The 25,669-nt window shown below is 45.7% G+C and overlaps 1 protein-coding gene across 1 annotated transcript in view; it reads left to right on the top strand.

Annotated features, from left to right (window-relative positions):
- MAP1A (microtubule associated protein 1A) overlaps positions 1-25,319 on the top strand; it is a 48,841-nt gene extending 23,522 nt beyond the window's left edge. Inside the window, exons 3-7 of the mRNA XM_088530170.1 lie at positions 10,186-10,268; positions 10,957-11,097; positions 12,926-21,752; positions 23,822-24,054; positions 24,789-25,319. Of these exons, the coding sequence (XP_088386296.1) occupies positions 10,186-10,268; positions 10,957-11,097; positions 12,926-21,752; positions 23,822-24,054; positions 24,789-24,944 (9,440 nt within the window). The 3' untranslated portion in view covers positions 24,945-25,319. The remainder of the gene's footprint in view (positions 1-10,185; positions 10,269-10,956; positions 11,098-12,925; positions 21,753-23,821; positions 24,055-24,788) is intronic.
- The last annotated feature ends 350 nt before the right edge of the window (positions 25,320-25,669 follow it).

The following is a 25,669-nucleotide window of genomic DNA, read 5'->3' on the forward strand; positions in this document are numbered from 1 at the left end:
CTTGTTGCTTTTAAGAGGAAATAATATGGGAAATATTGAGCTATTTTGGGTCTAACTTCTAAGTTTGTGTTCTCCTTTTCTGCCTCCCCTTAGAGATGCTTGATTGAATTATGTGGATTGCTCCTACAAGTGCATATACTTTGTCCTGGGGGAGAAAACTTTCCTTCTGCTAAAGAGGTGTTTCTTTTGTCCTGAGAGGGAAGATTTTTGTCATCCAAGGACTTCAAATCAGAATTTTTAGCTTGTTTTCCCAGGAAAATGATTGGCCATTCTGTCTGTTTACCACTCTAATAACTCTTGAATCCATCATGTAATTTGAAACCCCCTTGAAATACGGAAAGTGTTAAAGGTAACAAGTTTCTACAGGGTTTATGAAAACTGGTGGGAAGCAGAGCGATCTGTCTCAGTGCCTCCCTTGGGACAGTGTGTGTTGTTTGGCCTGCCATCTGGGCAGTCACCAGCATGCACCAGTCATGTAACAAACATTGTCTCTGAGTCTGCTGCCACTTGACCGACTGGTAGTTATGACTCATTAGAGAATCTGAGGATATTGCAGTGGATTGCAGAGAAGTCCTGCATCAATTCCTTGGCTAATTAAACAACTTAGTTCTTTATCCATCTCTTCAGCAAATTCCTGTCCTTCCTAGGCTTTATTCATGGATGAACCTGAGCATTGGTGTCCTTGCCAAGCAAGTTGTCAGTTTTTCCAGAATTGGCCTTTAAGTCTTGCTGGACCCTTCTCCCAAATAGAACATTACAGAGTGGATTTTTTTTTTAAGGTGAATACAATTCCAATTGACTTCTATCTTCCTGAAAGAAGGAATTCCAATTCTGTGTTTTGAAACAAATGAGTGAGCTTTTCCTTGGTTTTGAAAATAATGCCTTGGATATCTTCTCTGCGAGGAGGAAGGTTAGTAATCTCAAGCAGGAGGAGGCATGTAAGCCACAGAGTGGGGAGGATATCTGTTATCAGCATGTCCTGCTGAGTAACCTGTGTGTTGCACTATTGCTGCTTTTCATGAGCCTTCTTGTGAAGCACCAAAATCTCTTGCAGTTTACCTCTCTCAGTGGCGGGGATTCACAGCCAGACCAGGTTCATTGTGTTCTCTGGGGCTATGGCTTTCCACAGTGCAATAAAACTTTTGTAAACTTATTTTATCTTTTGAGCTTCTGGAGAAGAAGTTGCAAGAGGAGGAAGATTGACCTGTAGTCACCAGTCACCGCATGTGAAAATTTATGTTTCTTTAGGATGAACCAAAGGTGAAAATAAATCATGGAACTTAGGCAGATCGAGCCTGTGTCAGACCCCTCCTCCAGTGGGGTAGGCTGAGCCACTTTTGACTCTCCGGGGATGTCAGCTAAGTGTCTCAAGCATCTGTGCTTTAATAAATGGTTGCTATTGAGTATGTTCACAGAGTACCTGACCTGAAAGTCTCGTAACCTTGGAGAGTCCCTTCCTGTCTCAGGGATAGTGCAATGGTAAGAAAACAGAAATGCCAGCTGCAGGAAGCAAGCAACAAAGCTACAGCCTTAGTTCCCTCCAGGAGGCTTGTCCAGAAGTGCTGTACCACTGCATAGTGGGCGGGCATTTGCTAACTTCAGCTATTTCAGTAGTGCCTTGAGAGAACTCCTTTTGGTTCTTTCCAGTGAACAGATCAAGACCGTGTAGACTTAGTGGTGTTCTTCACAATATACTGTAAGTATTAATAGGTTGTGATAAAAATTGCATAGCACTGTAACTGGGAGGTCTGGATCATTTGTTTCCTCTGCTAACTTTGATATTTAAGAGATTTTGCCCAAATTTTTCACTTGCTGTAGCTGATCTTCTATTTTGCTAGGATCCCAACCAGCTCATCTCTACTGTTCTCTGTTAACTTCCAGTGCAGAGTCCTGAAATAATGCAGGAGAAAGCTAGAGTAAAAAGGCCATCAGTATCTCCATTTTGAATGCAGCTTGAGGAATGTCAGTATGTCATAAGGCACTCATGGTACTAATATCTTGGAGAAAAAGTGGGAAAGAAAGCAGTGATTTTCTTTTTGGTTGGCTAGGTTTATGTCACATAAACTAAAATGGCATGAGAGGTGAGTTGCAGTACTTGTGCAGAAATGCAAATTCTACCCAGGCCTTGTAAGAAAGAAATTGCTTCAAACAAATATGATTCCTTGGTGAGAAAACAGTGGGCAGGATGGTTCTTAGTGGTTTTGATCTATGCAGAGTCTTTTTGAAGAACCAACTTGCACAATGCAGATTTTGGCCCGATTCCCAACTGTTAGATATGCTTTGCCTGGGAATTTGAAGTGTTAGAGGGTTTCTTTCCTGTTCTTGGCCCATAATGAAAAGCAAAGGTGATGAGAATCAGCAGAGTGGGATGTGTGGGGTTATGGAAAGGTTCAGCATGGCTCCTAGGAAGCTGAATAAGGGAGAACATCTGAGACAAAACTGTTCTTGGTTTTGGAGGCCTCTTAGTCCTTTTCATTCTCCCAAGTCCCATCGCTGACTTGCAGATCCCATGGTGCTTCTGCAAGCTGAGAGAGGCTTGGCTAGGCTGGATGGGGGCTCCTGCTAGGACACAAGGCTTCAGTGGGCTCAGTGCAGGGCAGATGAGCTGGGTGGTGAGAGGTCCTATCTGAGTGACTTGTTACTAACACTGAAGGAAGATGTTATCCCTGCTCTGATAGGAAGAGCAGTTCGTCTCTTCCCACATGCCTCTCTTTTCTGTGCTGGCTAGACAAGGCCTGCATTTACCAACAGGAAGGACAGGTGGCCTTGAAGCTATGCACTTTTAAATAACTCCATCCCATTCATTGTCACTGTACTTCATGCTGTAAATCAAATCCCAGGAATCCAGACCATGCTGAGAAGTTATCAAGTGGCAATTAAATCCAAGAGTGCAAAGTCAAAATATATCAGCAAAGAAAGATGTTGGCAGAGGACAGCTGATTTTTCCTAAGGGCTGGCAGAATACAGCCATTCTGTGCTTTCTCATCCCTGCCACATGCATCCGCAGGTGGTTTAATAGTCATGTCTTAAATGCAGATGACATTCAGCAGGTTATTTCCAAATGGAAATGGAAGAGAAGAAAAGCTATAAGAATGAGACTATCAACAGTAGGGAGTGAAAAACAGGTTTTGAGAAGTCTAGACAGATGCTAGAAATCTGAGATATCAATATTAGTCTGTAAAAAGCTCTGAAGAGACTCTTCCCAGAAGAGTGGTATCTAAATCACCAAGCAGTGGGGCATCTCAGAATGGTTCCCTGTTTGTGACCATCATCCCCTCCTGGATACAACTAAGTTTTCTCTACCTACAACAGTGATTTAAACATGAGATCAGCAAGTAGAGAACATCCACAGCTCTTTCCTCTTCCATCCATCCATCTAGTCATCCCATCCTAGAAGGCTGTCAGGTTGGTCAAACACGACTTCCCCTTGGTGAATCCATGCTGACTACTCCTGATCACCCTCTTTTCCTTCATATGCCTAGAAATGGTCTCTAGGAGGAGCCGCTCCATCACCTTTCCAGGGATGGAGGTGAGGCTGACTGCCCTGTACTTTCCCAAATCCTCTCTCTTGCCGTTTTTGAAGGCTGCAGTTATGTTGATTTCTTCTAGTCCTCCGCCACCTCCACTGCCCTCCACAACCTGTCTAAGGTGATGGAGAGCGGCTGAGCAATAACCTTGGCCAGTTCCCTCAGCACTCTTGGGTGCATCCCATCCGGGCTTGTAGATTTATCGGTGTCCAGTTTGCCTAAGTAAACCCTAACCCAATCCTCCTTGACCAGCGGAAAGTCTTCCTCTCTCCCAGTTCTCTCTTGTGCCCGGACTCTCTAGTTCACGAGAACTAGCCTTAGCAGTAAAGACTGAGGCAAAAAAGGCGTTTAGTAACTCTGCCTTCTCTGCATCCTCTGTCACCAAGGCACCCACCCCATTGCGCAGCAGACCCACATTTTCCCTAGTCTTCCTCTTGCTGCTGATGTATTTGTAGAAGCCCTTGCCGTTGTCCCTGACATCTCCTGCTAACTCTAATTCCAAACGGTCCTTGGCCTTCCCTGTTGCATCCCTGCATTTTCTGAAATGTTCCTATATTTTTCCCCTGTGGTGTGGCCCTTTTCCACATTACGTATGCTCTATTTTTTTTTAAGTTTTCCCAAGAGCTCTTTGCCCATCCACACAGGACTCCTGCTCCCCTTGCTTGACTTAACATGTATCCAGTGATACATATTTTTGTTAAAAGTAAGAAATCAAAAGCTATCAGTTCTGCTCCTTACAGGAGTCTTGGCTCTGAAATGTGGAACAAGACATCTGCCTCAGTGGCAACAGGAACATTTCTATGGGATCCTCTGTTCATGGTATGGAAGCAAATGGCAGCTGAAATTAATACTGGAAACATGGAAAACATGAGAAATTACTTTGGTTTCCAAAGGGACCATCTTCAAGTTTGTCAAGGACTGGTGGGGTGAGTGCAGCAGGCAGGAGAGTGTCATGGGGAGTGTTCAGGTTCCTTTTCATGGATTTCATAGAATCATAGAATGCTTAAGGTTGGAAGGGACCTCTGGAGGTCATCTAGTCCAACCCCCCTGCACATGCAGGGTCACCTAGAGCATGTGGCACAGGACTGCGTCCAAGCGAGTTTGGAAGATCTCCAGGAGACTCCACAACCTCTCTGGGCAGCCTGTTCCAGTGCTCTGGCACCCTCACTGTTAAAAATTTTTTCCTTAAGTTCATGTGGAACTTTTGGTGCTTCAGTTTGTGGCCATTTCCTCTAGTTCTGTCGGTGGCCACCAGCGAAGAGAGGCCAGCACCATCCTCCTCACTGCCTCCCTTGAGGTACTTACAGACACTGCTCAGGTCCCCTCTCAGCCTTCTCTTCTCCAGCTGAACAGGCCCAGCTCCCTCAGCCTCTCCTCATAGGGCAGATGTTCCAGGCCCCTGATCATCCCTGTGGCCCTGCGCTGGACTCTCTCCAGCAGCTCCACATCCCTCTTGTCCTGCAAAGCCCAGAACTGGACACAATACTCCAGATGTGGCCTCACCAGGGCTGAGTAGAGGGGCAGGATCACCTCCCTCGACCTGCTGGAGACGCTCTTCTTAATGCACCCCAAGATCCCCTTGGCGTTCTTGGCCACGAGGGCACACTGCTGCCTCACGGTCACCTTGTCGTCCACCACGACACCCAGGTCCCTCTCTGCAGAGCTGCTCTCCACAAGCTCGGTCCCCAGCCTGTACTGGTGTCTGGGGTTATTCCTCCCCAGGTGCAGGACCTTGCACTTGGCCTTGTTGAATTCCATGAGGTTTTTTTCCGCCCAGTTGTCCAGTCCGTCCAGGTCCCTCAGGATGGCAGTGCAGCCCTCTGGGGTATCGGCTACTCCTCCCAGTTTGGTATCATCAGCAAACTTGCTGAGGGAGCACTCTGTCCCTTCATCCAGGTCATTGATGAATAAATTGAACAGGAAATAAATTGAACAGGAGACATTTAAGAAGTTGCAGATAATCCTCCAATGCAGAGCTGTGGTGATTGAAATGACTAAGATAACTTTCCTCTCATATGGGGAAAGGCTGAGAAAGCTGGGGTTGTTCAGTCTGGAGAAGATGGAGCAGGGGGATGGATCCTATCAGTGCATTTAAATATTGGAAGGGAGGGTGCAGTGAGGGTGGGGACAGGCTCTTTTCAGTGACAGAGGCAATACAAGATGCAAAGGGTACAAGCCGGAACACAGGAAGTTCTGTCTGTACAAGGAGAATTTATTTTTTTAATTGTGAGGGAGACAGAGCACAGGAACAGGTTGCCCAGAGATGTGGTGGAGTCTCCATCCATTTCACATATATGCAAATCCTGCCTGGATTCGATCCTGTACAACATGCTCTAAGTGATCTGGTTGTGCAGGGGGGTTGGACTAGGTGATCTGTAGAGTCCTCTTCCAACGTCAGCAGTTCTGTGGTTTGGTGTTTTTAATTTGTGTAAAAGCCTTTGGACTATGTCATGGCCAGGGGTTCAGGGCAAGTCTGAACAAGCAAAGCCACTCCAGGGGATGGGATTTCTGCGCTTGGCAAACTAGAAAGCTCATCCTGTCCATTAATGTAACTGAGGGACATTTCACAAACAGTTAGGAAAATAACTTCTGAAGTAGATATAGCTTTTCCCAAAATGAATATCTGTCTGTGTCTTCAATTAGTGGTTCTAAAATGGGTGAGCTTTCAAATTGGTCTTCTGCATAAAAGTAAGACAGTATGTGCAATTAGAATGCAATAAGATGGTTGCTATGGCAGGCATAGTATGAGAACAGAAGTTGCCTTCTATTAGTATAGGAGAAAGCAGCTGTAGATGACATGAAAGCTTTAAAAGAGGGGGAGACAATAAGACAAAGGCAAATGGATAGAGGGAGCAAATATTTCTCCTAAGAGAAATAGACTAAAAAAATCTTAAGGATATAAACCTTTAAATTTATTTATAGATAAATAAACATCTATCAATTTCTGCTATCTATTTGTAGATACTCTGCTATCTATGTTTTCTGCCCTCTATTTACCTATTTCTTATTTATATCTGAGAGTTTGAAAGTATATGAAATAAAGCTTATTGTAGACATGCTCAGGCGATGAAAGCAGAGCCCTTGCTGTAGACCATGAGGCACAGCCTGGTGCCTGTGCCTCGTTAGTCCCGCCTGCTTAACCACATTGAAGCACTTCTCTAATACTGCTTTTATATGAGCAGTTGCTGCAGTCATTACACACTGTGTACAGAAGTCATGGGAGTGACTCTGAGACAGCCCCTTCTGGCTGTGGTCACATCACTATAAAGAGTTTGCTGAGCCCTGTCCTCTGCTCCTTTCTGGACAAGGAATGAAGAGCTGGAGCTGCTGCTGTACATCCTTTGTGCTCTGGGTCTGACAGTAGAGCACTAGGGCAGCCTGCCTCCGAAAGCATCTCTTATTCCTAGTAGCTAGCACCAGCCACCAGCTGCAGTCTTCTCCTGGGTAATTTTCCAGTTATCTTTCCCAACAGTTTCATCTCATCTGACCCAACAAGCCATTCAAAAGATGATCATCAGTGAGTGAGAAATGTCACTTGCTCTGGTAAATATGATCTCGGGTTAGAGACCTTGTTGGCGTCCTCATCCGGGCTGGAGCAGGTGGCTGCACTGGTATCCGCAGGTGCTGTCACCCCAGGCATTTCTTGTGTTCCTGCTGAGGTAGCTCTGGCTCACGTAACTAGTTAATTATTCCTCAGAGCTGCTGGGGGGGCACAGAGACAGTTGCTGTATGGTGTTCGGACACAGATGTGTGCAGACTCAGCGTCCATCGCTGTGCTGTGAGTGCTTTAATTGTGCCTCCAGCCAGATGAGCTCCAGCTGGGGAGCAGGAGCAGCCCTGCTCCGGCCCTGCAGCAGCTCCATCCCCCGGGCCAGCGAGCGGGCTGTCCTGCCGGCTCCCCTGCGGCTGAACTTGCCCAGGGTAAGGGCCCAGCATTCCCCCTTTTTCTGATGTTTTTGGCTGCTTAGTTGGGTGGTGTCTGTTGATCCTCCTGAGGGTTGTGAGCTCCCCATGGGCACATGGGGCACCTGGCTCTGAGCCATGGAGTCTGTGAGCGCTGTGAGCCAAGGCATCCCGGCTGGGCGGAGACATGCCAACGGCGTTCTGCTTCCCTTAGCCGTTCTTCAAGGAATAACCAGGGCTGCGCTGCAAGCAGCAGGTTTCAGATGATAATAAAACAGAAAATGTTTGGGATGGTCAAGAGTAAAAAAAAAATACAATCCCAAATGCCCAGAAAGCAAAGAAGTTATGGCAAGAGAGAGCAGAGAGGTGCCGATTGGGAAAGTGGAGTGACACTGTTATGTTTTTTTCAGTCAAAATGTATGCTGAATGCAGAACAGCCATTTTTGCCTGAAGAACAAGAACTTGGAGCCTGAGTTTTTGTGTGCCTAAGTAAATACAGTAGCCTGAATATTTTCAAAGTTTTAGGAGACAGGAAGAAAAGTAAAAGTAACTGATGGATCACTACAAGTTTAAGAAAAAAAATAGTTTTTATCAATAATTTTAGCTGATATTTCATTCTAACAAGTTTATTCTGTTGCAGTCTAAGAAAAAATATTTTGAAAATAGAAGAAATGTTTTTAGGAACAGTAAAAGAGCTGATTTGCTATTGCAGCTAATATAAGCATTTTGTCAGCTTTGCAATCTAGTTTACACTCTGTGGAAAGCAATAAGGACAGTGGTTCGTCCCTCTTCAGAGCCTGGAGCATTGACTGTGCTCTTTTTTGTGTGTGTTTGAGGGATCAGTTTGGAAGTGGGGTATGACTCAAGTTGTGAAGATGTTTGCCTGGAGTACGGTTACAGGAGCAGATTACAGTCTCTTTCCTCTGGCCATGGCAGTGGTGCCTGCACTCCCAGACTTTACCTGCATGTGTGATACAGCTGTGTGCTGCCCGTGCCCATCTGTGGAAGAGGCAGGGTGCAGGCGACTGTGTGCACAGGGCCAGGCTTGATCACACAGACGTGCTGCTCACAGCAGCTGACTCCCTTTACCAAAAGAGAAATGACAGTTCTGTTTAAAATGGAATTTGTCTGCCCAGGATTTTTTGTTTCTAGTCTTCCAGGGAAGGATTTCTTTCTAAATTCAATAAAGTTATTCCTCCTGGATGCTCTGTGCACACAGGGCAGGTTGTGCAAGCTTTCCCCCGTTGCTTCGATCCCAGTTTGTAGAGCCACAGACTCCCCTGCTGCTCTCAGCCTTTGAAGCATCTCCCAGTGGTTGACACGGCTCTGTGCCACTTTGGCCGATCAGGGCCGCTCGCCTGAGTGCAGCAGGGAGCCCAGGTACAGCAGCTAAAAGGGCTTTCCTGGCATGCAGCAGGTCAGAGTCAGAGGATTGGGCTGTGTATTCTCAGTTCTTCCTTGTGTAGAGTCTCCCAAAGCAATCTTGTCTTTATTTTTCCATTTGAGTCCTCCTGACTACTGTGTGGTTGCTCCAGGTCTCTTTCAGCCTGAGCAGCTCTCACTAGCCATATGCTGCTCAGTTTGCAAGCTAGCGAGCAGCAGTCCAGCAGCTCAGTGCCTGCAAATGATGGATTTAGTGTTCTGCTTCCAACAACAGCAGGTGCCCCCGTCGTTGCTGGACAGCGCAGGGCTGCCTCATGTCTGCGGGGGTCTCTGGAGTGCATGCAGAGAGAAAAAACTATGTGTGGGGAGGCAGGACCTTCCTCAGCATCCTGTGCAGGTCCATTCTCCTGGCCTTCATAAACCCACTTCCTGATGACCTGCAGCTTGGCATACTCACCACAGTGCCAATGTCTTTGCACATGAAAGCACTGTTTTTCTTCTTTGAATGCACTCTACTTGAGCCTTTTTTTTTTTTTTTCATACTGGCAACACTAAAACTGCAGTTGGGGATTTCAAAGCTTCTGAAAGGAATCAGTCACCATCTCAATGTTTGAATGTCACTCTAGAGTGAGAGAAATGTCAGCTTTTCAGGCTGCATTGGCTAATGCTAATTGTGCAAATATGTGTACCCTGGGCACTGTTACGTATTGCTTACTGTCTTCAAAGGTGGAATTCTCTTAATAGAGCATCAGGATGTCCATGTAAGTAAGGCTTGCCTTCACCAAAGAGTAGGAAACTTTGCTGTGGCTTTTGTGCCATGGTCACTTTTCCAACCTGTGAAATTTCAATATTTTGAGATATTATTACTTTGAGATATTTTGAGGTTATTTTGAGATATTATTATTATTATTATTATTATTTTATTTGTTATTTTCAGATAACAGACTCCTAATTGGATTCCTGTTTGTAGGAGAATGATAGGAAAATGAGTATCTAGCATCTAGATGGTTCCTATAGCATCAGGTAACTTGTAAGAGTATGGGTCTGGATTAAATAAAAAGTTTATTGGAGAAAAAAACTTACTAAGAATGACAAGAGGTTAATTATCAGTATCGTACCACCCTAGTGAGGGGTGAGTCAGCACCCATCAGCTGGCTTGCGAAGCCCTATGGTTGCTGAGGCTTGGAGAGCAGAGAACTTCTCCTGGTAGCTCTAAGGAATTAAGATACTTCTGTCTGAAGGATTGATCCGTTGGTGCTAAGTGTAAGCTGAAGTCCTGCAACCAAAGGAGTGCAGAAGTAGAGTTTCTGAAGCTGAATATTGGTGTGTACTTTCTTAGTAACTTCCTTCTCCTTGTCTAATCTCTCCCCAGGCCAAAGAACCCTCCATCACCGAAGCGATACCCTGGAGACAGTGATCCTGGTCAATCCCAATGTGGACAGCATTGTATCTGAGGTAAGGGCTACATGCCAATGAGTTTTCTCCACATCAGCTTTTCTGCCTATGTTTGGCACACTTCCCCATCACACTTCCCAGCTTTTGGAGTTTGACCACATCCCCATTCTGCTGCAGTGTGTGGTGAAGCTGACAGATGTTCTGGTCTTGGCAGGAAGATATATGCAGTTACCCATGCTCTGTGGCAGAATTTATTACTAGACAAAGGAGTGCACGTAAGAGTTTGTGGTTCCTTGTGTGCCAACCTTTGGGCATCACCTACTTCCAAGAGAGGTATCTTTGACCTACATAGTTTTAAAGATTTCTCAGGAGCTTGTAGAGCATCCTGCCAGCAAGATGGAGAACTTTGAACTTTTGAATCTTAAGCATTCAAGCTAGGTGAGTGTCTTACTGTTCAAACCTCTGGTATTGTATTGGAATGCTAGACATTTTCTCTTAGCATCATCCCACTTTCTCTGTGAATCAGGGGGATGTTGCAGGCGGTAGCAGTGCCTTCCCTTTCAGTAATGTGCTTGACTGTGTAGAAAACTTATGTTATGGATATTTGTGAACAGTGAACAGTGAGTAAATGTTACCTGGAATAGTTCTTATTATCCAAGCAGTTAAGTTTCTGAGCACTGGTGGGGAATACAGATAGCTTTTTTACTTCAAATCAGACTGGTGACAACATTTTATGCCATCATGGCAGGTCCGCTCACTGGTGTGTGATTCATCAGTACACAAACTACTGGTCTTCTGTGGTCAGAGCTCAGATCAGGAAGGAGACTTGATCCTGCAGACGGGGACCTTCACTTACCAGAAATTTGCTGAGATACTTTCAGATCCAGAGGTGAGTGTGCGTAGCAGCCCAGGATGTCCCCTCCTGCTCACTGGATGTGCGACAGAGCCTGCAGTGCAGCTCGTGCTGCTCCTGTGGGTGGCGGATCCCTGGGGGGTGGACTTGAAAGCCAGCAAAACAATCACATGCAAATCTATTTAACACCATTAATAACTCTTGTCATGGCCTGTAGTACCTTGCTTTAACTCCCTGGCTTAAGTTTTCTGAGACAGCAGGTGTGGGTGATTCCACTTTTAAGTACTCAGCTTGAAACATACTTTCAGACCTGCTCTGCAGTGCGTAGAGACTCAGAATTTCTTGGAGTAGGTCTCAAAATGTCAGAGAGCTGCAACCAACAATAGTCAATGGAGGCCATCATCATCCTAGTAAACATGAGTAATTCCCTTAATTTCACAGTCTTATCAGTGAGCATAAAATGTTCACAAGGATCAAAATGTTTATTAGCTGGCTGTATAGCTATATACAGAGAAAGCTAGAGAGAAAGTTTTGGATTCATTGCATAAAGATGACAAGAGGATGAATTGCTGTATTTATTTAATCATGGGCTCACAGAATCATTCAGGCAGAAGGGTCCTCAAGAGGTCTTTAGTCCAACCACCTGTAAGGTAGGCAAGGGAGCTTTATCCAGTGGGTTCTTCAAAACCTCACAGGACTAGACTTGTGGACCTCTGCTCCAATGCACATCTTAGCTAGCTGTATTATAGCTTTCCTCAGAGGCTCTAAACTCTCTTGCTATTGAGGCTCATTGCCAACACAAATAGGCAATAATGGTTTTGACAAGCCTCACATCTACTGATCATTATGCACAGATGTTTTGAATAGCTGCATTGGATTTGAATGAACAGCTGCTGCACGAATGACTGGGCAGTTAGCATGATCGTTACTAACATTATTGCTGTAGTTGCAGCAATACATTCAGCAATACAAGACTTTCGGTTTTTCTGAATAAATAGAGATTTTCTTTATTCATTTTTATCCGTATTTGCTAATATAGGCTGATTGTTCCCTTTTTTTTCTGGTCTCCATTTATCTCGACACACTAAGGGCTGCTTAAGAGAACACAGTGCAAAGAAGGGTACTACCTCATTTCAGGTACCTTGAGAAGTTGGAAGCGTAATGCCCTTTGCTCAGGAAATGTTTGAATAGCTATGAGGAACCTTGGAAAACATACCAACCCTGGCTCTAATTTTAAAGTATGTAGCATATCTTCTAACCTATATATATCAGAGACGGGGACTTTTTGAAATAGGGTTCTGGAAAGAAAATAAATCTGAATAGAAGAGAAATTCCATGGCACTAAAACTGCACTAAGAAATGCTCTATAGGTGTTCGACGGGCAATAAGTAAGGGTGATCAAGCCTATAAGGCTGGGCAATGATGCTTAGCATTGAAAATGGTGCCTCAGACTTAAAGTTCATGGATCAAGAAGAAACAAATCCTTTTGTACCCAAGCTAGGTACCCTGGGACTGATATCCCAGGTTAAATTGGGAGAAGTAAGGAAAGAGGACAAGATGGCTTCTGCATTTGCTTTCTTTCCTGAAGACTTGTCATACTACATTCCCGACAATCAAGAAGCATAAGAGCCCATTAGAATTCAGCATTACAAAAGAGAGGGGAACATGGTCCCTTGCATCTGCTTGTAATGGGCTTTATGAATATTTCATCTGTCTTCAGTGCTTCTTATCAACAGGTGCTCGTGGAGCCTTTGATATTTCTGCATTAACTGTTTGGCTTTTCTGCATGGCTGTTTTGTAAAAAGAGCTGCATTGGTCTTGGAGCACTATTTGATCCTCTCTTTTTCTGTGCTTGTCTCAATAGGTGACCCAGATTCTTAGTAACACTGATTCAGATACCAAGGCCTCTCTTACCGTGTCGTGTTTGGGAGAAGGAGACTGGAGCAACCTTGGGCATCCTCAATTTCAGGAAATTATTAATCTGAAACTGAATCCTGATCCAGTTCTGCCAGAAATGGAGGGGGTGTCTGAGTTTGCAGAATACGTCTCTGAGACAGTTGATGTGCCATCACCATTTGATCTCCTAGAGCCACCCACCTCAGGGGGCTTTTTGAAGCTTTCTAAACCCTGCTGCTACATATTTCCTGGTGGAAGAGGTGACTCTGCTCTCTTTGCTGTTAATGGGTTTAACATTCTAGTGGATGGTGGTTCTGACAGAAAATCTTGTTTCTGGAAGCTGGTGAGGCACCTGGACAGGATTGATTCTATTCTCCTGACACACATTGGTGCAGACAACCTACCTGGTATCAATGGGCTGCTGCAAAGGAAAGTTGCAGAGCAAGAGGAGGAACAATCCCAGGGCTCCACCAATTACAGTGACTGGATGAAGAACCTCATTTCTCCTGAGCTGGGTGTGGTTTTCTTTAATGTTCCTGAAAAACTGAAAATGCCCGAATCATCCATGAAAGTAAAGCGAAGCATCGAAGAGGCTTGTCTGACATTGCAGTATCTCAATAGACTTGGCATTAAATCAGAGCCTCTTTACAGGGTGGTGAGTAACACCATTGAACCAATCACCCTTTTCCACAAAATGGGAGTGGGAAAATTGGACATGTATGTACTGAATCCTGTCAAGGACAGTAAAGAAATGCAGTTTCTAATGCAGAAATGGGCTGGTAATAGTAAAGCAAAGACTGGCATAATTCTTGCAAGTGGGAAAGAAGGTGAAATTTCTGTTCCTTATCTCACATCCATCACAGCTCTTGTGGTGTGGCTGCCAGCTAGCCCAACAGAGAAAATTGTGAGGGTTTTGTTTCCTGGAAATGCTCCTCAAAATAAGATACTGGAGGGTCTTGAGAAACTCAAGCACCTGGATTTTCTGAGGTATCCAGTGGCCACTCAAAAAGATATCTCCTCCGGAATGCCTCCAGCAGTGCTGAAGCAGACCAAAATTAAACAAAGAACTGACAGTAAAGAGAGTCTGAAGTCTTCTCCTAAGCCATCTGTGACAAAGCAAGCTAAGAAAGAAGAGACAGCTGAGGAGGGGATTAAGGAGGTAAAAGCAGAGGTCATAAAGGATGCTAAAACTGAGAAAAAGGTTAAAGAACAAGCTGAGAAAATTCTTGAGAAACCCGTCAAACCTGAAAAGATAAAGACCGAATCAAGTGATTCTCTCAAAGCTGAGAAAAGAAAACTAACAAAAGACAAGGTTGGCAAAAAGCATCTCAAGGAGAAAGTATCTAAACTGGAGGAAAAGAAAGACAAAGAAAAGAAAGAGATTAAGAAAGAGAAAAAGGACTTAAAAAAAGATGATGGGAAGAAAGAGGAAAAAAAAGATTCAAAGAAAGAAGACAAAAAGAAAGAAACTAAACCAGAGCCCAAGAAAATATCTAAACCAGACTTAAAACCATTCACCCCAGAAGTACGAAAAACATTATACAAGGCAAAAGTTCCAGGCCGAATCAAAACTGAGAAGATCAAGGTCAAACCTGAGAAGGAAGTAGCTGCTGAGCTGAAGACATTGCCAACGCAGAAGACACCTTCACAGATGGAGCCGGGAGTGACTTTCATGGCTGAACAGAGGCTAATCCTGTCTTCACCGGAAGATCTTACCAAAGACTTCGAAGAACTGAAGCATGAAGAAAAAGGGCACCTGCAGATAACTCAAGAAAAGTCTGATATTGAAGTTAGCGATATAGTTGTGAGAGCACCTGCAGCAGCAGCACCTATAAAAGTGTCCCCTGACATGATTGCCCGGTCTCACCCTGAAGCTGATCTAGTTTTGAAAACAAGCATTTCTGATGAGGGATTAATTATTACTGATACGGAAAAGGAATCACAAGGAGAGAAAAAGACAGTTCACCAGCTAGATCTGAGAGCAGGTCAAGCTGAAAAAATAGAGGATGAAGGAAGAGCAATGGACAAAACTCTTGAGATGAGATACAGCAAGGGAAAAGATGAGCAGGACAGGGAAGTTCAGCTGTTGCCAGACAGACAACAGGTACCATCACACACAGACCTCATGGCAACAGCGCAGTCAACAGCATTTATGGAGGAAGAAAAGGAGGAAGAGGCAAAAATCTGTTTGGACACAAAGCAGAGGGAAGCAGAAACAAAGACTTGTGAGAAGTATATTGAGGGGGCAGAGACACAGGAGGAAAGTGAGAAGGAAAAGCAAGAGGATGTAATAGAAAAGGCAGAGCTGGAAGAAAAAGAACAACAGTACATGAAGGCAGAGGAGAAGATAGAAAAAAACAAAGATTTGTATGAGCTGAATCAGGATGAGAGGAAGGACAAAATATTTACCACTAAAGAAACAGAAAAAGAATTTAATGAAGTGGATGAGAAAAACAAATCACTGGCAAAGGAGATAACAAAAGAAGAGTCCTATCTGAGCAGTCTGCCAGTCCCATCAGGAGCAGCTGCAGAACACGTTTCATACATCCAAGATGAAACAATCCCAGGCTACTCTGAAACAGAGCAGACCATTTCTGATGAAGAAATCCACGATGAACAGGAAGAGAGGATCCCACATTTGAAGTATGATGTCAACACCTATGACATTTCTGTTCCTGACCACCCAAGCTCTTTTGAAGCAATACATGGAATACAGGCCGTGCCAGTTTCTGACCTTGCAGCCAAGGGCTATACCGGCCAGGAGTCTGAAATCCTTGCGTATCCTACAAACATTGTGGCAGCACCTCTTGCTGAGGAAGAACATATATCCTCTGCTACCTCCATTACAGAGTGTGATAAGCTTTCCTCTTTTGCAACTTCAGTTGCAGAAGACCAATCTGTTGCATCAATAACAGCCCCACAAACAGAAGAGACTGGCAAAAGCTCATTACTTTTGGACACAGTAAATAGCATGCCCTCATCACGGACTGAAGCAACCCAAGGTCTGGATTATGTTCCCTCTGCTGGCACAATCTCTCCCACATCTTCCTTGGAGGAAGACAAATGCTTTAAATCTCCACCTCCTGAAGATTTCCATGCACTCATAGAAGGAGAGAGAAAATCAGAAGCTCAGAAAAAGGATCTTCATGAAGAGGCAGAAGAGGAGGAGGAGGAAGAAGATGGGACTCCAAATATTGAAATGCCTGAGAAGCTCAAAGGTCATTACACTGCCCCACTGTTTGCTCATCAAGGACATGCTGACAGTGTTTTAGCCAGTGCCCCTGCAGAAGTGATGCAGACTTCTGGTCTGACATTATCTGCTGAAGAACCATCATTTTCCCAGGTTGATTCTGTCTCTGTAGAGGCTGAAGAACGATGCACAAGTCCTGATGATAGCACAGTCAAAATGGCCTCTCCCACCCAGTCTGGCCCCACCAGTGCAGGGCATACACCTTTCCACCAGTCCCCGGTGGAGGAAAAGCTGGAAACGGTAGATTCAGAGCTCTTTGAAAAACAAACGGATGCTGCTGCCAAGAAGTTGGAAGGACAAACTGTTGCAGCAAAAGGACCCAAGACCGAAACAGAACCTCTCAGAGAAGACGAGGTCCCTGCAGCTAAATATCATCATGAAAAGGAGGTGCCTGGCCCTGCTGAAGATGAGATGGACTTGGGCAGCGATGAACCAGTTGCTGCTGGGAAGGAGATGCTGGAAGCACCCCCAGGAAAGGAGGAGCTGCCCTGGCTCTCCTACCACAAGCAGGACACAGTGGTGATAGGGGAGGAGGAGGAGCTCCCCACCCTGCCTCCTTCCAGCACAGGTGTGTTTTCAGAGCCAGAAAAAGAGCCAGGCACTAAAACCACAATGGAAAGTTTGATGGGATTTTCCAAACCTTTGTCTGTTGAACCAGTCTCTACTACAGAACTGTCTCCAGGAAAAATAGATACTCCTCAGTTTACAAACCAAAGCAAATCTGAAAGTGACAAATCTTCACAAATTTCCCCAGATGACACCAAGTCACTTTCTTTTACAGAAGAAAGTCTTGGTAAAGAAAAATCTCCAGATATTTCTCTCAAGGAAATAGCTGCTGAAGAAGGAAGACTGCTCTGTTTCACAGAAGACACCTCAGAAGAAAAATCTCATCTTTCCACTAAAGACATTTCTCCAGAAGATACCAAATCAATTTCTCTTACTGAGGAGAGCCCTAGCAAGGAAATCTCTTCAGACATTTTTGTTAAAGGCATTCCTCAAGAAGACATCAAATCTCTTAGTTTAATAGAAGAGATACCTGCTAAAGAACAAACTGTGTCTGACTTTACTGACAAATACTCAGCAGCAGCTGCCACATCCAGGCTCTTTACAGAGAAGAGCCCAGCTACATGTGAAAAATCTCTGAAAATTTCTGACGAAGAAATGATTAAAGAAGCATCAAAACCTATTCCTTGCTCAGAAAGTAGCTCACACATATCACCCAGAGACACTTCAATTGAAGAAATCTCTCCAGATGATAGAAATTTGTTTTTTTTAACAGAAAAGGGCCCATCTAAGGACAAAATGCCAGGATTGCTCTCTCAAAAAATATCAGGGGATGTGAAGGACTTACACTTTACAGAATCTAGCCCAGTTCAAGATAAAATGCCTTCCTGCATGGCTGCTGAAGATCTAAAATCTTCCAGGTTCAAGGAAGCTAAAGAAAAATCTCCAGAAATGGAAGATTTGTATGTGAAAGACTTGAGTTATGAGAAGAAAGTATGGTTCCCAAAGGAGGTGGAAGAGATCCCTGTTCAGGGAAGCCGACAGAGGTACAATAAGGAGAGGGAAAGCACGTTCTTGGATGAGGTACCAGAATATGACACAAAAGACCTTCCTAAAATGGAAGAAGAGGAGATCTTGTCTCCTGCAGCACCCAGAAATCACCCCTGGGGAGGAGTAGGAAGTGAAGCCTGGAGCTCTACATTTGGGTATCTTCAGGAAGGAAGGGACAGTGGAAGAGCAGGGGTGTTCCCCAGTGAGGAGGAGGATGATCTTCAGCATGCTGAAGACAAACCTGTGCTGCTGCAAGCAGAAGCAGGACTTGTCAAACTGGAATCCTGTGACTACAAAGGAGACACACTAAAAGGTACCAAACCTGCAGCAGAAAGAAGCAAAGTGGAGATAGTTCCTGAAGACATCACTTTCCCAGGAAAAACACATGTGGATAGTCCACCTCTGTCTTCTCAGTATATCTCTGGGGAGGAACATCAGGCCCGGGTGTTAGCTGGAGACAAAGAAAGGGAAGAATTGTTAGTGCCATCTAAACAAGATCACTCCTATTTAGATGATGATGAGAAAGCTGTCTTAGGTACCTATGCCAAGTCACTGGACCAAGTACCAACAGCTTCTCCCCTGTCTATATTGGCTAGCAGTCTTGAAAAGGAGACCGGTACAAAACCAGAACTAGAGAGGCCTTACAAGACACCTTCACAGGAGAAAGTGCCAGAGAAGGATACAGAGAAAAAATCAGATGTCACTGGTCTGTATCAGGAAATAAACTCGGAATACAAGTCAGATAGGAAACAAGAGGATGACTGTAAATCCACCAAGACTCCTCATGACTTTGGAGAAAGCAAAGAGCAGAGAGCAGCAGCACCTGCTTCGTTGCACTTGGCAAGACCAGCAAAATATGAATATGCAGCAGCTTCCCCGGAAGAAAGCACTGCAGGATCAGGTCAGAGCACACCCTCCTCTCTGAGGGAAGACTCTGCTCAGAAAAGCAGCACTGCTCTTGGTCGTGCTGAAGCTGTTGGGTCTGCCAGCCAAGCAGCAGGTCCTCCAGAATCCTCTTGCAGGAGCCCCTCCGAACCTCAGTCCTATGACAGAGAGAGCTTCAGGGCCAGGGGTGAGGACAGCTACACAGGAGCGGAGCAAGAAGAAAGGGAACCAACTCCCTACCCCGATGAAAGATGTTTCCAGTATGCTGACATCTATGAGAAGATAATTATGTCTGGAGCTGGGCTCTCCTCCTTCACATCCAAGGGTGCAGAGAGCCCCGGTCAAAATGACATGCTGCCAACAAAAACAGAACTAGTCTCTCAAAAAGATCAATTTTATCATGTCTCTGCTAAGGAAGAAGAGTCCTGTCTTTATACCTCTGCTGAAAAGGAACTGTCATCTCCAGTATCCCCTAGGGATAAATCAGGTTCATCCTTTGAGTATTCAGACATTCATGAAAGATACTCATCCTTGCCTGAGATAGATAAGCCTAGGACACCCAAAGCTCAGGAAGAACTGAAGGTGTCCCCTGCTCTGCCAGAACTACTGAGCTCTTTGCCACACACATCATCTGCAAGCCCAACATTTGCCTCTCCTACAGACATCATCAACCCATTTCATCAGGAAAAATCAGCTGCCTATATTGACACTCCTTGTCCAGATGAGAACATCATTTTGTCTAGCCAGGAGCAGAGATTTCTGTCCTCGAAATCCCAAATCCCAAAGCCCAAGGAAGTACACTATGAAAAAGCAGGGCAAGGTGAAGAAAGCACAAGTGATTCAGAATTAGAAAAAGGTGCTAATGAGAAATCTGAAAAAGACTCTAAGGTGCCTGACTCTGCCCAAGCTGCAGGCACTCTCTATGCACCCATCTCCACAGTGGAGAAGTTTGAGGCATCAGAACCAGCTCCCCAAAGCAAGCGTCAAGAGTCCATTTCACCCACTTCTACTGCCTCCTCACCTTCTGATCCAGAGTGGAAGGAGGACTATGGAATCAGGAAAACTGCGTCAGCGGCCGTTGTGGGGACATACACTGCTGGTTACAGTGACCTGCCAGACATAGGCATAGATAAACAGGCTTCACAAAGGTACCATTTTAGCCAAGATTCTTTGCAAAGGAGAGAGGATGATGAAAAATCCACTAAGGAATCACAGTTCCATGTAACAAATTATCCAAGTACAGAGATGATCTCTGAGTGCTTTGAGAAAGCCACATACTTGAAATCTACTCCAGAAAAACAGTCCGAGGAATACAGAAAAGGTCCAACAAGAGAGGAAAGACTGATGGATATCTCTTCTGAGTTTGAATGCTCTGTGCTAGGACAGAGCGAAACATCTAGTGTGTTCAGACATGAGCAATCCTTACCAAGCCATTTAGGGGATGTATCTCTTACTTTAAAAGTTCCTTGTGCTTTGCTCTCAGACAGGGGGAAGAAAGATGAATACTTGGAGGTTTCTGAGAAAACTGGTTGTCTTGACTCATCTTTTACTAAATTGTCACCACTGAGTCCATATGAAGAAGATAAATTATTCTCTAAAGCTGTGGAAAGAGAGTCTGTGCTCCAGCAGCAGCTGAAAGATGACTCTTCCAGCCTGTCTGAGGAACCATCATCTGAAGCTACCACTCCTGTGATACCCAGCACAGCAGAGGGTTTCTATTCACACATGCTCGCCACATGCACAGGTACAGAAGCAGAACCAGGTGCCAGGAGTCTTTGGGATGTGTCTCCACAGATTCCAGATAAGACTGTGAAGACAAGTTCAGCTGAAACCAAAGACTTGGTGTTTGCTGAAGAACACAGCTCTGTGTTCTCTGGTGGAATGGATGACAGCACGTTGCCATGCAGACATGAGAGCCGGGGCTCACTGCCCACACCATTTTCTGCAGAGAAACAACAGCAAGCCTGTGCAACCAGTCCAGAGCAGAAGTCATCAATTACAGAACAGCTGATGACATTGACATCTCTCCCTGACAGAGTGACATTTTCTCCTCACCAGCAAGAAGATGAAACTGCAGCCAATGGTCCAACAGAGGTGAGCACAGGTCTGCAAGTAGAGACAAAAGATGAAAAAACATATTCTGATTCTGACAGCAGCTTTTCCCCATGTGCAGGCAAAGAGAACACAGATAGGCAGAGCCGTCCTTCCTCTTTGATGTCCCCTGAATACAGTTTCCAGCCCTTTTTCCCAGATGTACAGAGAGGTGGAAGAAGAGAGGACCATGGAGATGCTTCCCATGAGATGGAGCCATATTTAGGAGGTCGCTCTGACTATGGACAGAAATTTTCTTCATGTGAATACAGGCACAGGAAGGGTGAGCTCTCTCCTTCATTCATCAACCCTAGTCCTCATGAGCTTTCTGAAGACAGTGACCTTTCACAAGAGGAAGGCCATCCTTCAGTGCAGGGGAGACCACCCCACAATATTAGCAGCCCTGTACAAAGTGCAACAGTAGAGGAAACTCCTCCAACATCAGTCAGTGATTCTGGAACCTCCCAGTCAGACTCCGATGTCCCACCTGAGACAGAGGAATGTCCGTCCATCACTGCAGATGCCAACATGGACTCGGATGAAGATGCCGACTTCCTCCCAGTGGACAAAGCTGTTGGGAATGCTCATCATACTAGTACGAGGTCCAGCCATGATCCTCAGCCTGTTCCAATGGTAGATCCACATCCTCATCCTCCTCACCCAGATGTCTGCATGGTAGACCCTGAAATGTTGGCAAATGAGCAAAGCATGAGCAGAACTGATAAAATTTCCAAAAAGGACATGAAGGAAAAGAACAAAGGTGTTAGGAAGCCTTTGAACAAACCCAAATCATCTTCTCCTGCCAGAAAATTAGATGTCAAAGGGAAACGGTCACCCACTCCTGTGAAACAGCCATCCGACAAATCTGCAACTGCCAAAAAAGAGAGAGATGGAGGAGAAAAACCCAAATCACGCAGTACACTGGTGCAGCCTCCTCACACAGAGGATGAGTTGTCCCGGAGCAGTCATAGCAATCCCAGCAAGAGCCTTGTTAATGGCATCAAAACAAGCTCTGGTAAGAAACTGTTCCTTAGGCATGTTCAAATTAGGTTCAACATAGAGAAAAAGCACTGAGTTAAATAGAACTGTGAATAGGACATCCTAGTCAGACGTAAAAAGTTATTTTTAATGAGAAGGGAGAGATGTTGTTGCATATGTCACTGGAAAAACAAACAAACAAACAAACCCCAACAACAACAAAAAGACCAAGAAAAACACTTCCAGAGACCCCTGCAGAGCCGAATCCCAGCACTTCTGCAAAGAGTCCTCCATGGACTGTTTGTTTCGGAACAAACACAGTTTGTGTCGGAAGCTCATAAATCTCCAGGTGGCCATTCAGTGCCACCTAGGGGATATTTCTGTGGAGAGGTGTCAAGTACTTAGAGTTGGGTTGTGAGAAGACGCCAGGAATTGAGAGACAAGATATGTGTGTGCTTTAAGAGGTGGTGGCAACTGCTCAACTGTGAGTGGGGGGTAGCTGCATTACACAAGACAGCGCTAATGTTTGTGTTTAGATCCTTGCACAGCTGCCTGCCATGGTCACATGTCCCCTTCCCTCTGAAATCTTAGGTAGACCTGGAGTAGGAGCAGTCTCCTTTGTGGCACCATGTTACAGGGTCTTACAGTCTTTGCTGCAGCTCCTTCTTCCTGGACTGACCTGGATGGGCAGTCTCATAGCCTCGAAGAATATGGTCTTCTCTTGCTCCTAAATAAAAAGGTGCAAAAGAGACAGGCAGCCTCCAGTAACTGTACAGCCCATGGTCTGTTTCTCAGAGGTCACACAGTGATATCCCAAGTTGTCCTGCTGCAGCTTGTTAGCAGCAGATGACGCTTTAGCCCATCAGCCCCAGGTCTACACTGTGTCCAGGGCACCGGGCTCTTTACGGTAGGGGTGGGAGCAATGCTCTGCCTCCAAGACACTGGTGCCGAGTTAAGGGAAAAGGTAGCAGGTAGGTTGGCCCATGGGGTACCAAGGATGCTGAAACAAGGCTGATGTGGCTACCGTTGCAGGCAAAGACAGGGCCTGGGCAGAGATGGAGCAAGGGACCTGGAGGCTGCTGCACCTGCGTAGCTAATATAAACTGGGTAAGAGCAGCTGATGGCACTGGCACTGAAGGCAAAGGAGAGGCCAAACAGATGATGAAGGATGTGCTCAGTGGTGGTGAGCAGGACGGATGTCAGTGGATGTGCTCAGTGGATGGAGCAACGAAGTGCTGCCCAAATTAGCCTCGGCCTGAGGATCAATCAGGCGGTTCTGTTTGCACAGCCAGTGGGCAGCACAGAGGGTTAGTTGTCCATGCTAGTAGTTAATGGCTTTATGCTGATAGAAGGAGCCACCCAGGGACAGTACGTGGGGGAAAATGAGAACAGAAGCCTCTGTGGTCCCAGGCAGTCAGAGGCCGGGAGGGGACGGTCACAGCCGCGGGCACACGCTCTGGGGGCAGCACGCACTCTGTGTACAGCAGCATTGTTTGAGATCCCTCATCTTGTGACCGTAAGTGAGGAAGAGCCATATAAAAGCAGTGGCAGATGCTAGGAAAGAGTAACAGCATCCTCAGAGCAGCAGCAGTTCATGGAGCTGGCAGGATGCTGGGCTGGGGTGGCCAGAAATAAAAGACTGCTGTAAAACCCTAAGATTGCGTGCGCACGCGCACGTGCGTGTGTGTATAAAGGCCATTAGAACAGGCTTCGTGAAACATGTATCATTAAGCAACAACAATAGGACTCATTAGCTAAAGACTGACTGGGATAATAACTCTGCAAAAGTTAATAAAAGGGATTTAAATTCTGTTCTCAGGAAAGTCTCCCAAGCCTAGAGCTTGCTCTGAACAGACTTCCCTTTGCCTCCCAACAGGAGACAGGAATCCTTGGATCACCTTTGGAGAGCAGAGCCTGGATACATTTTTTTTTATTATTTTGGTCTCTGCAAACTAAAACTAACCAGGGCTTTTCCTCTGTAGCAGGAAAAACATGACTGAATGCTAAGTTCTTCCCTGCTAATTTGAGTGTTCTTCCTTTCCAGAAAAGTTTGTGATAGACTCGGCTTTTTTTTTTTTTAATTATTGATTTTTTTTTCCCTCAAAGCTTCCAATAGTCCTAAGAGCAGTTTGTCTGTGCCCATGGGCCCACCTGTCTATGTGGACTTGGCATACATCCCCAACCACTGCAGTGGCAAGAACACGGATCCTGAGTTCTTCAAGCGGGTTCGCGCCTCCTACTACGTCGTGAGTGGAAACGATGCCGCCAACGGCGAGCCGAGCCGCACGGTGCTGGATGCGCTCCTGGAAGGGAAGTCGCAGTGGGGCGAGAACCTGCAGGTAGGTCATGGAGGTGCCGGGGTGGGTGATGCTCCTTGAGTCACATGTGCTGGAAAGAAGGGGCATGTCAGAAACGCTCAGAGGAAGAACACTGAGAGGCGCCAGTGGGAGTGCGAATGTCCTGCCCTGTCTTGCTGGGAGAGCTGCTTTTTGGTGTTGCCTGTGCCCATGGGGGGGGAGGGGGAAACACCCTTAGACCCATGAGGCTCGAAACAGACATCTTCTCCTTTTCACATCTTTCTGGGGCGGGGGGAGGGATTAGGAAGCAGACATCTCTCACTATCTGTTGTAGAATTAGCTTTAGTTTCAAGTAAAACAATTCCATGCACAGCCAGAATTATTACAGTGGTGTCCCAGGCCATGCATGGCATTGCTGCCAGCCTTGCTTTCTAAAGCTGTGGTTGACAGTGGCTCTTTATTAGTGACTTTAAAAAAAAAAAAGTGTGTTCTTACACATATTTCTTGCTTAGTGAGGTTTGCAAAGATCCTCGGGGCACTGTTTCTGGACAGGTGCAAGAAAGTTTTTAATGTTCCTTCAGTCATGGCAGCCTGAGTTGCACTTTGGACCAGTGCTGCATTAGAGAACCTGACAGCTGAAAGACATTAAATAGAGCATGTAGCACCAAGGAGACTGTGTTCTCAAAATGTAGGAAAATTTAGCCTCAGGGCCTATAGGCTTTGTTTATCACTACAGTTGTTCTCCAGCAATCACCCTTCCTGATTTCTTTCCCCAGGTGACATTGATCCCAACACATGACACTGAGGTGACAAGAGAATGGTACCAGCAAACCCATGAGAAACAGCAGGAGCTGAACATCATGGTCCTGGCAAGCAGCAGCACTGTCGTGATGCAAGACGAATCCTTCCCAGCCTGTAAGATTGAGTTCTAGGTCTCCTACCACACTCTGCACTCATCCATTGACGCTCCAATCATCGATACAACATCAGCGATGCCATCTAATCACAGTCCAGTTCTTCTCTGGTTTAGTCCTCTACATGGTCCCCATTTGTCAGGCAATCGGGTATCCATCTAGCTCAGCACTGGGTGTCATGAGAGAGGAGTGGAGAGGGCTCTGTATTTCTCTGGACTGAGCTAAAAGTTTGTGCACGCGCAGCTGCAGGCCAGGGGCACCTTCCCTTTCCCTGCTTTATGCTGCTGCCTGTACAATTTCTGTAGAATATCTTGGCTGCTGCGAGAGCTTATCCAACTCTGTTCCTGGCTGCCTTGCCATTTGGCTTGTAGCACCCTGAAGCTCATCTTCCCAGTGTGGGCTGAAAATGCTGCTGCTGCATGAAGACAGTGTTGGGGTGGGGGAGGGGGGCAGAGGAAACCAATTTTTCAAGGAAAATGGAGCTGGGAGATGAGGGAAGGCCAAACCCGCCAAATAGTAACGAGACTGCTGAATATCTGACCACAAAGGACACACTGTCCTTGTGCACTCAAGCACACAGGTGTTCTGCAAGAGGGGACCAGTCTCCAGCCAGCAGTGTCACGTGTTTCTGTCCTGAGCTTGTGGAAGGCTGCAGCTCCTGCTCACCCTCCTCACCACGGTCAAGGGGTTGGGCTGAAGGATGTGCTGATGTGAGGATGGTGGCAAGGAGTCAGCCTCTGGCT

Source organism: Tinamus guttatus, unplaced genomic scaffold, assembly GCF_059628265.1.
Source record: "Tinamus guttatus ecotype Peru unplaced genomic scaffold, ASM5962826v1 Tinamus_guttatus_pri_ptg000004l, whole genome shotgun sequence".
NCBI classification, from domain to species: Eukaryota; Metazoa; Chordata; class Aves; order Tinamiformes; family Tinamidae; genus Tinamus; species Tinamus guttatus.